This window comes from Balaenoptera ricei, chromosome 12, assembly GCF_028023285.1.
Source record: "Balaenoptera ricei isolate mBalRic1 chromosome 12, mBalRic1.hap2, whole genome shotgun sequence".
Classification (NCBI taxonomy): Eukaryota; Metazoa; Chordata; class Mammalia; order Artiodactyla; family Balaenopteridae; genus Balaenoptera; species Balaenoptera ricei.
Window position 1 is genome coordinate 87758878 of NC_082650.1, and position 14777 is coordinate 87773654.

Consider the following 14777-nt stretch of genomic DNA (forward strand, 5'->3'; position numbering starts at 1 on the left):
TTGACGTCTACCCTTATTATTCCACCAAAATGACCTTTGCCAAAGTCACCAGTGACCCATAGCAACAATTTTACTTGCTCATCTAGGGAGGCAGTGAGTTAGAGCTCTGGTGTTCCTTCTTAATTTTTCACTTTCTGCCCCTGTTTTCTCATCTACAGAGTGGGGATAATAACAGCAGAGAGTTTCTGGGAGGATTAAATAAGGTAATTCATATGAAGCTCATAGAAGAAAAATGGCTGACCATAGTGAACATTCAACAAATATTAGCTACTGATATTGTGATCTGATTTGACTGCTAAGTACATTTTGAACGTTTAAAGACTCACTTTCTTCTACTTGGCAACACATTCTACTGATTTTCCCTGTACTTCTCCAGATGCATCTTCTCTATGTTCTTCTTCTTCCTCTACTCAACTTCTGAATGTTTAAGTTCCTCAGCTCACAGGCACAGGCCTTCTCCTACTTCCAACCCCTCTCCTTATACAGTCTCGCCCACTCCCACTGCTATGTGCCGACCACCCCTCACTTGTAACTGGAGTACAGACTTTTTCTTCTGAACTCCAGGCTCAGACCTAATTAGATGCCTCACACACACCTCAAACTCATGGTATAAACGCCTACCCAAATTTGTTCCTCTTCCAATGTACAATGGTCAGAATGTGAGTTATCTCTTATCACCACCTTCTCTCTTACACCTACATCACTAAAATCAGTTGGTGCTATCTCCAAGTTATATCTGAAATCTATCCACTTCTCTCCACCTCCAGGAAAATTACAAGCTGCAATCATCTCTTGCTTGACTACTGCAGAGTCTCCTAGTAGCACCCTACAGCAAGACATGAAACATGAAGGGAGCTAAAACAATTGGAATGAAGAAGCCAGAATGAACATTTCCTATGACACTGTCATATACAGCCCATTGCTTTCAATGGAAAAACTAACAGAATTAATAAAATTAGGACCTAGATTCAAGAAAAGAATTGGGTAAAGTGACTAGATACTAAATAGAGATACAAAAATCAAGAGCCATATATCAGCAATACTCACAGACTTACGGCTGCCTTTTTTTTTTTTTTCTTACCCCATAACCCTTCTTGTAAATCCCATGCACTCTCTGTAAGTCAGCTGAGTTGGCTGCAGGGCTTTCCAGACTCAGGTGATGGAACCAGAGGTGAGTCAACTAGATTCTCTATACTCGGAATGTGGGTATGACACCTGGTGATGGCAGTGTGTTACTGGCCTTGGGATTATGAAGGTGTGCAAGCTGGGGACAAGGCTGCCACTCTGGTGTGGCCATCTAATACTAAGTTTACCAATGAGCAAGCAGAGTCAAGATGTAACACGAGAGAACAGAGCGGTTTCACAGAAAAGAGAGATCACGTAGCCAGAGAAGCAAAGAGAGGATGCAGAAGCGTCCGAGTTCCTGACTCCACTCCTCCGAGGCTCAGCCACACTCTGCTCCATCCCAAAGCCATGTATAGAGTTAACATAACACCAATTGGTAGTTGTACCAACAGTAATATCGATACTATGTAACTAGGAGGACTAAACTAAATTCATAAAGAAGACAAAAATAAAAGCAAACACTTTTTCAACATCTTACTCTATGCCAGGCACTGGTTTGGAATCTTTGATGACAACATCATTTAAGTTTGACACAAACCCAATAAAATCAGTATCATTATTATTCTCCGTTCAAGGATGAGGAAATCAAAGAGTGGGTAACCATCCAAATTTAAACATGTAGCAAGTAGCACTATAAGTGGGTAAAAGTATGCAAGAAAACATTTTAAAAGAAGAGTAATGAAACTGTGTTTCCAGTGCTAGATGTTAAAATGTATTGTAAGAGCTAAAATAATTAAAATAATGTGGCAGCAATACAGTAATCAATAGACAGAATACATACCCCTAAAATAATCTTAGTATATAAGAATTAGTATATGATAAAGAAAGCATCATGAACAAATGTGTAAGGAAATTATTATCAGACACGGTTTTGAAGGAAAAGTCAAGTTTCATCTTCATCTCTAACAGTCACCAAAATACATTTAGGTGGAAGAAAGGGTTACAATGTGTAAAAGCAAAACTAGAAGAAAATGTGAGTGAATATTTAACTGATTTCTTGAAAGCACAGGATATCAAAATACAGAAGGAATTAAGGAAATCATTAAAGAAACACCAACTGTCAACAAAGAAATTTAGAGTTTCTGTATATCAATTCACAGTAAACATTAAAGACAAACCTTAAGATGAAAATAATATTTATAATATATATGACAGAATTGTGTGTATAAATGTTTAATGTGATGTAGTTAAAGAAATACAAGAAATAAAGAAATAACATTTTAAAGGGAAATAATGTTTATTGATTAAAAATTGTAAACATTTGAAAAACTTAATACTTAAAGCTAGTGAGGGTGCAATAAGGATGCAACCACTACTTATGAATGTGTAAACTGATTGAAAAAAAAACTTTGGAGAAAGTAATTTGAGTATATGTATCAAGAATCTTAAAACTTTCAATACCCATCAACCCAATAATTCTAATTCCAGAAATCTAGTTTAAAGGAAGAACAAGAGATATATTTAAAGATGCTTATCAAAGTATGCTGAGTCTGCATTACATGTACTAGTGAAAACATTTAAAAAAACAGAAACAAAAACAAATAAGGACTTAAATTTCCAGCAAGGGAATGGTCAAATAAAATATTATATATCCATACAGTGAAATATTAAGCAATTATTAAAAATAATACTTTAAAAGACTAGTATTCATGAAATAGTACAGCCCTTGATGGTTATTCTCCTCTTTTTCATGTCTCTTTTTTTGACATTTCACTTTTTCTATAACCACTATTAAAAGATGTAGCAACATATTTCACATAATCTAGAGTTATTCACTAGCCCCGTAAAGAATGAAGGAAACGACACACAATCAGTGAAGACTAACATTAAGCCTCCAGCTTGGCTGTGCGATTACCATTACACTTCCCCACTGCCTGCTACCATGGCTAATTGAAAGTTCGCATGGTTGCTCCCATACCAATTGGCATTGGCCACAGATAAATTGCTGTTATTTTGAAATCATAGTTATTATTCTACTCCATCTGTTCTCTTCATTTTTCAAGTCAACTGTCAAATTAAACAAGTAAGCCCTTCCTAAAAGTTGCAGAAGTGTTACATGTTACCAGGGTAAATGAAACAATTGTCCAACATGCTGATATTCAGCAAATTCTACAAGGGGAACCAAGAGAGAATTCACAGGAAGTGAGGTGACATGTCAACAGTTGTTTTAAAGCGATGATGGGAAAGTGCTATATTTATAATAACAGTATTTAACATTCTTGCATTCATTCTGAATGCTAAGCATTAACTGCCAAGAAAGCTTTAATAGTGAAATCCTAAAAATACATTTCAACTCTGACCTGCTTTTCCCAGTTGTTCTGGTCTCAGTATTACTTTAGCTAAAATTAATAAGCACATGGGACTATGTAAAAGTACTGAGTCATTCCTTGGTTTAGCTATTTGACACCTTGTATCTCTCTCTTCCCATTCTAATTGAGAATTTCATCTTTCTATAATATTTTCCTATTACACATAAAGCATCTCTACCATTTCAAATATGGAAATATCTTTTGACACAGTCTCTGAGGCCCACTATATAAACATAACTTTAACGATTACTGTGCAAGTCATGGGAGAAGGAGAAGGGAAATCAAGTTGCTAAATCTATTCACCCTTTTTGCTCTGAAGTAGAGTTCAACTGTTATACTAAAATAAGGAAATTTTATCTCATTTGTGTTCAATTTATTACAAAAATGGCCCCATTTTTCACCCCTCTATGTAGCCATACCCCTTGAAATGCGACTTTGTCGCTATCAAGAGGTGGCATCTGTTTTCCCACCCCTTGAATCAGGGCTGGGTTTGGGACTTGCTTTGGCCAACACAATGTGGCAGAGTTGATGGCATGCTGGGTCTGAACCAGGGGCCTCGAGAGGCCTTACATGCTTCTGCCTGCTCTCTTTGGACCCCTGCCATTACCTTGAGAACAGGACCAGGATAATCGTTGGAGGATGGGAGACCATCTGAGTAGACATGCTGTCCATCAGAACCCGACCTAGACCAGCCACCCTCAGCCAACCCACCAGCTGAGCACAGATACACAGCAAACCTAGGCAAGACCAGCTGGGAGCAAAGTCACTGAGCTAATAAGCCCAGTCTAAACTGCTAAACCACAGGAGAACGAGCTAAACAAATGAATGTGTTAAGCCACTGAAGTTTGGGGTGATTTGTTACACACCAGTAGCTAACTAATATATCCTCTCGTCTTTTGCTTCCTTATTTAGAAGTAAAATTAAGACGTAATACTAGGCAAATAAAAAATTAGACATAGTAATTATATCAAATCTATTTTCCTCAAAATATCAATATTTACATTTTTTTCACATTTTGGCTGTTGGGGATATTAACATTTACTGAGCACCTTTTAGTTACTAGGCACTTGTTTTACTCCTACAAAAATCCCATAAGTATGAATTATCTTTATCTTATAGAAAAGGAGAGTAAGGTAAAGACAGCAAGGAACATGTCCAGGTTCACACAGCTGGCATGGCAGAGCTGGATTAGAACAGGGGACACAGGAATGTGAATCCATTTATCCTACGATAGGTCACCATCAGTTCCACAATGAACTGTTAAGTCTAGGCTCTCCCTGGAGTGGTTCTCCAGAAACTAGGAATGCGCGTTCCCTGCCAAATGACCTAGATGCTAGCCCAGAAGGTTCTGAAGAATAATTTATGCATATTATATAGGCATACTCACTTAGGCTTTTTCTCATTCTCCAATAAAATTTTAAATGGCAAAAATACCACAGCTATGCCTTCAAATTCTCAACTCAAGTTCTATGTGCAATTACCATAACAACAATTGGATGGAAAATTGACTAATGAAAAGTGAAAATATCTTCCAGTATAAAAGGTCTTGATTTATTTGAAGCCATAATTGTTGTTTCTAGTAGCAAATGATTACTATTGACTGCCTTATTGACTATAATCTCATGATATTTAATGCTAGAAGGCAAAAGGCTGCACATCATTCATAAAATCAACACTAAGCCTAAATGTATATTTTATTCTAGGATGGCCAATGAAAATTTGAGTTATGTCATCTGAAAATTAAGAAATACAAATGATCGGATGCATGCCTTAATTATAAATAACCGAGATAGTTTTGGATTAGTAAAGCATACTTGTACTTAACCATACATTACAATAGACATTTTAATAATTTTATTCATTTGAATATCACATTTTCTACAAAATTATATTACATATTATACTATCTTATATTGCAGTAATATAATACAATAATACGTGGTTAAATAAACCAACTAAAATAGGCATCAGTTAGATGTTTTTCCAGTGGATTCTGTCAGGTAAAATACTTGCAAAAGCTATAAAACCAGAGTAATAAATATTTAAATATAATTTTCTGATTTAAATAAATATATGGCATTTCAGGACCTAGACAACACTCTGGTAAGAAGACAGTAAAAATCACAAGTCACTGGAAATTTACAGCAACCAGTTTTCCAAAGTTTTCAGAGATAAATTAAAGCAGGAATCATATGCATTTGTTAGTGTTAAGGTTATGGTTATTGTTATTAGTTTAACTCAGGGCGAAAGAAAAGATCACTGATCAAGATGATGAAAGTAGGTGATGCCCGTAAGTCAGAAACTGTTGAACCATGAACACTCTAGACTATAGGACATGTCAACTGTTGCACACTGTCCACATCTCCTGGACCCACATGGTTCATGACAAAAAGCAATTTGGTTGTTCTCTTTTCTTTTCATTAAACTTAAGAGGTCTTGAAGAGACCAGATAATCTCAATATCAAATGGAAAAGTTTTACACTTGCTGAAACATCTTAGATCCCTGTAAAGATTTGCTGCCGTGTGTGCCCATATTATCTTAAATGTCACTCTTGAATGAACCAAAATCGACAACATTTTAGCTAGAAAATGTCAGGAACACTGTGGCGAGAGTAACAGTTGCCACTGGATGTTTCTCTCTCACAATTAAATGATATGTTAACAGTAAAGTGCAGCAGAATCAAGTTTAATGCTGAAGAAATTAGTTTTTAAACTTTAAGTCAGTTAGGGTTTGATTGACAACATACAAGAATGAGAATTTTAAAAGCAAACTAAATTACGTGATCTGAAGCAATTACTTAAAATATTGAATTCTATTATGAAGCAGATGTTTACATTTGCTTTTCTATTTGCTCCTTTTCATAAATGCAACCAAGTAATATTCCTATTTTCACAAAGATCTAAAGTAAAGATCTGGGCTCAGCGTTTAGGAATGATGATCACTTCATTGAACCCCTGCCAGATGGCCTTTTTCTAAAGTGATATTCAGAGCCTAGCTCTTGCATCTACCTTGGTCGTATAACAAGAGTTGGTTTGGCTATGTCATTACGAGGAAGGCTGACAGTGGGGATAACTGTCATCAAGAGTGGACTCTTCACCACCTCACACCAGTCAGAAAGGCCATCATTAAAAAATCTACAAATAATAAATGCTGAAGAGGGTGTGGAGAAAAGGGAACCCTCCTACACTGTTGGTGGGAATGTAAATTGGTGCAGCCACTAGGGAAAACATAATGGAGGTTCCTCGAAAAATTAAACATAGAACTACCCTATGATCCAGCAATCCCACTCCTGGGCATATATCTGGACAAAACTATGATTCTAAAAGATACATGCACCCCTATGTTCATAGCAGCACTATTTACAACAGTCAAGACATGGAAGCAACCTAAATGTCTATCGACAGATGAATGGATAAATAAGATGTGGTACATATATACAATGGAATACTACTCAGCCATAAAAAAAGAATGAAATAATGCCATTTGCAGCAATATGGATGGACCTAGAGATTATCATACTAAGTGAAGTAAGTCAGACAGAGAAAGACAAATATCATATATCACTTATATGTGGAATCTAAAATATGACAGAAATGAACTTATCTACAAAACAGAAACAGACTCACAAACATAGAGAACAGATTTGTGGTTGCCAAGGTTGGGGAGAGGGATGGAGTAGGAGTTTGGGGTTAGCAGATGCAAACTATTATATATAGGATGGATAAACAACAAGGTCCTACTGTATAGCACAGGGAACTATATTCAACATCCTGTAATAAACCATAATGGAAAAGAATATGAAAAAGATTGTATATATATGTACAATTGAATCACTTTGCTATACAGCAAAAACTAACACAACATTGTAAATCAACTATACTTCCATAAAATAAATTTTTAAAAAAAGAAGAGTGAACGCTTCATTTTGTTTACTGCTAGTAGTAGCCATATAACATCTACAGTAATACTGAAGGAACCTAAGGAAAATCCCCCGAAGAAGGGATGTTTAAGACCACTCCTACAGAAACAGAGAAATCAGAATGTAGACCTCAGCTGGGGGTCTATTCCTCAGCCAGAATACAGACATCCCCTCTCCTGCTGCATGGGCTACGCTGTCAGGGATCCAGGGATCCTTGAACGATGCTCCAGCCAGTAACAGGTCAGTGGGGCGAGGTCATTCCTAAGATAAACCAGAACGTGGCAAACCTGAAGACAGCTGTCCTCTGGGAGAGTCTTGCTGGCATCAGAAACTGATCTTTGAGAGAAAGTACCACCCCTTCAAATAATTTTCACTTCAGGACTGACTTGGCTGAACTGTGTTTGTTTAGGTAATGAGGCGTGAGTTTCTGCCCCGTTATAAGTTGCTATAGACAGACTCAGGAATATGCTTTCAGATGAGGTCCTCTATACTCGCTCAAGTTCCATGGGTTCTTTTCTGGACTGAGGGCAGCATCTTCAATACACTGAGGAACCCCGTGATAGTCCGGCTTGGGTTAAGCTGGCCTGAAAGCTAGTTTTCTAGCCATAAAGAAAAGCAGCAGATTTCTCTACGTGGTTTATACTGGATTATAGAAATATCACCTGAAAACCATCATACGGTATTTTCTCTCTGACAGTTGATAAACTTCCTTTTTTGGTCAGTAGCCATGTGGCTTTGGTAGATATGATATCTCTGAACAACAGCAACTTCCTGAATTATTTCATTTTGCAACTAGTGAATTTTGTCATTTATAACAGTCAAATTTTAAACACAGTAGAGGCCACATTAAGGTAATTAAAGAAGAAAGGTGAGTCTTATTTTCACTATATATTCAGTTTTCCACAAGGAATTGAAATTCAAATCAGATTGTCTTTATTCAGAAAACGAATTGTGTTGCAAGCAGTCCAAGAATCTCATTCTGGTGTCACACAGAAATGAGTGCCTCACATACTTTTCTTGTTTAATCTAGAAACAAAAAGTTTCTAATCTAGAAACGAATACTTGGATATCAACTATTTCTCTTATGGAAAAATATGTGTGGTCATGTATCATAATACACAGCATGTAACACTGAAGAAACGCAAACATCCCATATATGGTAAATAAAAACCAAAGCAGAACATATTTTTAACATAAGCGTTGTTATGTGAATCTTACATTTGACTATAAACCATTTAAGTTGTAATTCTCATTCAAGACATTGTCTTTTCTACTTGGTGCTTTATTTCTTCCTGATAACTCAATCATATTCTCCATAAATATTTTCACCTCTTGGTGACATGGACTATTTGAAGGCAACAGTTAACAGATATGAGGAATTAGAAGGGAAATCTTTGAAGCCAGATGTACTGAATGTTTTTCAATACCTCATAGCCTGTGAGAATCTATTTATTACTAAGCAATACCAACCGTGTATCTAAAATATCAAAATAGCCACTAAGATTTTAGTGAGATGGCGACTTTAAATTACAGAGAATATATCTGTTTTCCTTGCTTATTCTTACTTATTCCTACAGGTAAAGTCCCATTAATAAAACAGGAATATGTAAAGCATTTATTTAAAGCCATGGTCTTGCAATGACGGTTATTCTAAAGCAAAAATATTCAAGAGATTCCTAAGAAGGAGGATCCACTTAAAAAATAGTCATCACTCAATGGACTTCTCTTCAATTATACGATAATTATATGGCTATCCTTCCTTCCCCCTCACTGTTCTGTGAGGAAAAGTAATTAGCAAGTAGCTTACAACATGTGTAATTTGTCTTATAATTATAATAGACGCTCATTCTGTCTATAAATACTTACTGAAGAAGCAAATAACTGATAACTGCTCAGAAAACTCAACACAGGCCACACAATCTAATTTGAGATTATCTCTTCCCCTTTCCAGCCTCCCTCTGGCTGTCCAATTACATGGCAGTTTATGAAACAAAGGAATGGTGCTGTTTTTGTTCTATTTGAAAATAAAACTAGACATATGAAATGCAGAAGAATGCAAATGACTGTGTGAAGGGAAATTTTGGATGACTAAGACACTTCTATCCTCTACACTTTGAGTACAAAGCTGTGAATGTGTGAAACGATTGCTTGAATGGGGGGGTTAACAGCTTCTCTCAGCTGCAATCTGCAGCCCTCTCCACATGGCTTTCTTTACCTCTGAGTCTGGTAACCGGTAACCTGGCAGGGTTTAAGGAGTTCCCTATAACCCAGGCTGGAATATTGCACAATCCTTATGGTTTTCCTAAGTGTTGCCCCTGCCTTTTAAACGTTCCCTTTATTCAACTCTTCCACACTATTCTATTTTGAATGTGCCATCCCTTTTCTGTTGGACCTTGACTATTACAATTAGTTCTACTTATTTATTTCCTCAGGAAAAATTCCACTGATAAACTAGGTGTACATATAAACAAAGCATTTATTTAGACTTGGACATTTCATGAGCACATCAATGATGTTACAGCACAAAAATATAATGCTTCATAAATGTTTGAATTATTTATGTATCAATGGAATGATTTAACTAGAAATATGTGGAAATAACTACCACCTAAACAAGTATAGAAAGATTTATGACAGGCATCGATATGGTAAGTCTACCTTAAGTGAAGCACATATTTTAAATTATTTCTATAAAAATCACTGAATTGCTTTTATGGAAAGCACAAAAACAAGTTAAATATTCTAGTTCAAAATATTTTCAAGAACACAATATATTTTTACAGATGAGTATGAAAAGTGATCTTTACCTTTTCACCAATTTCTCCTTTGCTACCTTCAAAACCTTGCTCTCCCTGTAGAAGAGGAATATGATGTGTATAATAACAGGCACACTACTTTTAACACAAGTAATAATAATAATAATAGTTTCTAATATTGTTAATAATAGTTTCTAATATTAGAAACTAATAGTTTCTAAAATCAATAATTGTATATATTAAAACCATTTCTAAAATGTAAGCTCGAAGCCAATATTAACTTATACAAAATTTAAACACATCTAAACACTGAAGGAATAATTTTCTAGGGTAAAACCTATAGCTTCACTGCTTGCAATGCAATTTAATCTCCATAAACCGGAATTTCTGCAACCAAAGTACCTTTCTCATAGGTGTTTTGAGAACTGAATGCATCAAATAGTGTGCCTGGCACAGACTCATTTAGCCATTACTGTTGTTATTACTACCACTATTTATTCCACCAGATCCAGTAGAAACATCCTTCGCAAGCTGACTTCCACGGAAGACCGTCCCAGGGAGAGGTGTGTGATGAATGAGGCCAGGGTTCGGGCTCTGGCTCTGACACCGGCGCCAGGCTCTTTCCCACCCAGATGGCCGGCCTCTCCAGCACTGAACGGGCGTGGGCTCTCACTCACCATGTTGATTCTGAGAGGTATAAACCCCCTGTTCTTCAGGTAAAACCTCTCTGATCTGACAAGCTTATTTTCCCACTTAACTCTGCACAGATATTTAGAGTACTGATGTTTCATTCATATGATCAACAAATATTCACTGAACGGCAAATATACATCAGGCACTCACAACAGCGCAGCCGGCAAGGGAATGCTGGGGGGTGGGTCATACCCACCCCTCCACCCACAGGAAGCGCTCAGTAAACCGAGACGAGGGATGGAAGGTTTCTTATCTCCAGTTTTTATCTGCAGTGCTTCAAACAAGGTGACACTTAATGTAATTAAAATCTGTACGTAAGAAAAGGAATGCCTGCTTTTTACTATGTGTATATTATACATGTACTCATACACCCGATGACACACACCCAATTAAATCATTACTTCTGGGGCTTCTGGTGGCGCAGTGGTTACGAATCCACCTGCCAATGCAGGGGACACGGGTTCGAGCCCTGGCCAGGGAAGATCCCACATGCCGCGGAGCAACTAAGCCCGTGCGCCACAACTACTGAGCCCGCGAGCCACAACTACTGAGCCTGTATGCCACAACTACTGAAGCCCGTGCGCCTAGAGCCCGTGCTCCGCAACAAGAGAAGCCACTGCAATGAGAAGCCCGCGCACCACAATGAAGAGTAGCCCCCATTTGCCGCAGCTAGAGAAAGCCCACGCGAAGCAATGAAGACCCAACACAGCAAAAATAAATAAATAAAATTAAAAATAATAATAATAATTACTTCTGCTTTATCTACCTTCAAAACAGGTACAGGAAAGAAAGTAAGTTAGTATTTGGGTATATCTGCCACTGAATGTGTGGTCTTATCTTGTTCCGACCATGTTTCCTAAAATGTAGACTTTAACTTGATGTGCTGATGCAAGCTGCCACACCGCTGCTGAGCGCCGCCGTACATCGGCCATGATGCCAGCGTGACGCAGCCACCACAAACAGCTGCTGGAAGGGCCTAAACTGCTTCCCGGAAGATAAAGCTACACACCCCTTGGCTGGCAACTCGACTCGCAGATGCAGCACCTGCTGTACCAGTGGGTTTTGTCTAGAACTGCTGTGAAGAAATGCAGAAGCTTGCCATTTCATCACTGCCAGTTCAATCTTAGTATCTTCAGCAAGCAAGTAAAGGAAGATTTTTCAAAAGCTGTAACTATAAATACGTGCATATCTTTTTAATGGTAATTTTTAAGCTACAGAGCAAAACCTAGATGCGATAGAAACTTCTGACTTCCTGTTGCTAAGATCTGTAAAACTTCTCCAGCGCGTAGAAATGATATGCTTGGCTTTGGTGGGCATGTAATATTGCACCAATAATGCTCTCCCCTGTGGCGGGACTATCTGGGTGGTATCATGACAGCTGGCGACACCTGAAGGGGCTCCCCATCCCTTCAGGAAACCGGAATAAACCAGTCTCTGTGTTTCCAATAATGCTGGTCACATAAAATCATATTTCTTCCCAGGAGGAAAAATCAGCCCATGGCCAATAAAGGGGTGAAATGAAGTTTACCTTGGTAAGGAGAAAGATTCTAGGCCCAGAAAGAAGCACCCTAGCCAATGCAAAAATCCCTACTGATTATGAATTTATCATTCTGAAAGAATTTTTTGAAGAGATTAGTTGTAGCATCTTTGTAATATTTAATGTTTTATATCATTGTAACCATTACGTTTAGCTCAATCTGGGAAATACAAAACGGAAAAGAAGTAACCACACACTGTCAAAGGTAGTAAAGCCTGTTCCAGTCTTCATTTTAGACTCAACAGTGAAAACATTCCCAGAGCAGCTGTGCTCACTCCCCGGGCCCCCATGAAGTATCACTGCCCACTCCTCCAGAGAAGCATGTGGCTAAACCTCTCTGATAAAGCTCCCTCCTAAAGTAGGTCCTTTGAGAAGGGATCGCTTCCATGGGTTCTCTTTGGAAAGAAAGTTCAAGTGGTGGTTGACTCAGGGAATTCAATTTCATTAAACACATCTTCTAAATCTTCACTATATTATGCGCACATTCAACTTTCAAGATGTTAAAGTTCTTAACTAATATGAAACATTAAAAATCTCTTTACCTTTTGACCAGGTAAGCCTGGAGTTCCATGTAAACCATTTTCGCCCTAAAAGAAATACACAGAATACATTTTGTTAGCCATAAAAAACAAGTGAATAAAGAAATGTTTGTGTTTTTTAACAACTTGTTCTAGGGTTGCGGGGAAAGGCAGCCTAATGCTGAACGTGTATCAGGTACAGGGGGCTTTGCACCCATCCCTCATCTCCCAACTCCAGGACTAGTACTTGCGTTCAGAAAATAAGAAAACGGAGGCTCTGAGCGGTTCGGTCGCATGCTCAAGGTGACCAACTGGGAGCATCACCTAAGATTTGAATGGAAGTCTCTCAGACTCCACAGCCCATGCTTTCCCACGCGCTACTTAGTGCCCTTTATTTTATTTTCTCTCTTTTAAACCTCTGGGCATAATATTAAAGTTTGACACAGGCTGTCTATGGGCCAGGCACTGTTCTCACAACAAATCTATCAGGTAGGTACAACTATTATGACCATCTTCTTACAGATGATTACACAATCAGGATATAGACCCGGAATTCAAGTTCACCTACTTCGTCTCTGCGCACCTAATCACCCACCTGCACTGTCTCATGGAAAAGATTTCATTCTGGCTTGTAAGTGACCTCTTATCTAAAAACTAAATATATATATATATATATATATATATATATATATATATATATATATATATATATATATATATTTATTTATTTAAAATCTTTTTATACATATAAAGCATATCTACTTTCTTTTTCATTCCCATTGATTGCCTTTAGATCAGTTTTGAAGACGTGCCCAATGCCGTTCTACTTGAAACAGTTACTTGGGAGAATTTTGAGTTCTGTCCATCCATCTGGTTCCTGTGTTGGGTACCAAGGTTTTCAGCAGATGCCTATCAGTTTCCATTACTGGAATTCATGGGCCATCTCTTTGATTGACAAGTCCGGTTTGCAAATGGCACACAAGCTAGAACGAGATGCTCCTGGGAGGATGTGCACATTCCCAATGGAGCCTCAGGAATGCTGCTGCTTCAAGGATGTGACCTGGGCTCCCAAGTTTCCAGGTTTAGAAAGCTCAAAATAAACTAACAATTCTACTGACCCGCTTTATTTCTAGCAAACATTTATGAAACAACAGTTTTTTTTTTAAAGTATTGCCTAAAAGGAAGTTAGATATCACTTCTTAGAGTTTTTAAAATAAAATTCAAATATATGAAGAAAAAATCATATCTTCAAAAAAAAATGAAAGATATGAGATATGAAAAATCATATCTTTCATTTAAAAATAGCAATAATATGCTCTGTTTAAGCCTAAAGAGATCGTTATCGTTTCATCAATTAATACATTTTTGGAAAGGCTTAGTCATCTTTACCAGCAGTGCACTGCTATATACACAACATATTTTAAAGACTAAGGCTTTTCTTTGACTAGATTAAATTATCTGTGCTGCACAGTGTAACTGCTATCATCACAGAATATACTAAACACTAAAGGTAAAACTTTGTGGCCAAGTGTTGAAGCATCAATAAAATACAATGTACTTATCTATGTAATAAATATATTTCTATCATTTAAAAAGTTGTTATAGTTCTAGACCTGAGGCATTCCACAGATATATTAGAAACTTCCCATTTCACTTAATAAAGTGACAGTCAAAGCACATTAAGTTTTTGACACCAGGGAACATTCTATGGAAACGGAGCTGTTACTCATCACAGAAGTATGTCCACTTGTCCATGAGGAGCAGAATTATTTCATTCGTTGATCCAATATAATGTTTTACATCATATTACAAATTACACACGATAACAAGATGTGGTTTGTAATCCGGTAAGGTACACTGACACAGTCTACACTGCCAAAAATACTTTTTGGAAAAAAGAAAGCAATGTCAGTAGCTCC

General features: G+C 37.3%; 1 protein-coding gene across 2 annotated transcripts in view; it reads right to left on the reverse strand.

Moving 5' to 3' along the window:
• The window catches only part of COL19A1 (collagen type XIX alpha 1 chain), a 373303-nt gene that overhangs the window by 260320 nt on the left and 98206 nt on the right, over positions 1–14777 (reverse strand). The window contains exons 11-12 of one of the 2 annotated variants that reach the window (XM_059942114.1): positions 12883–12927; positions 10162–10206 (exon numbers count right to left, since the gene is read on the reverse strand). In XM_059942114.1, coding sequence (XP_059798097.1) covers positions 10162–10206; positions 12883–12927 — 90 coding nt within the window. The remainder of the gene's footprint in view (positions 1–10161; positions 10207–12882; positions 12928–14777) is intronic. The other variant, XM_059942115.1, reaches the window with a different exon arrangement.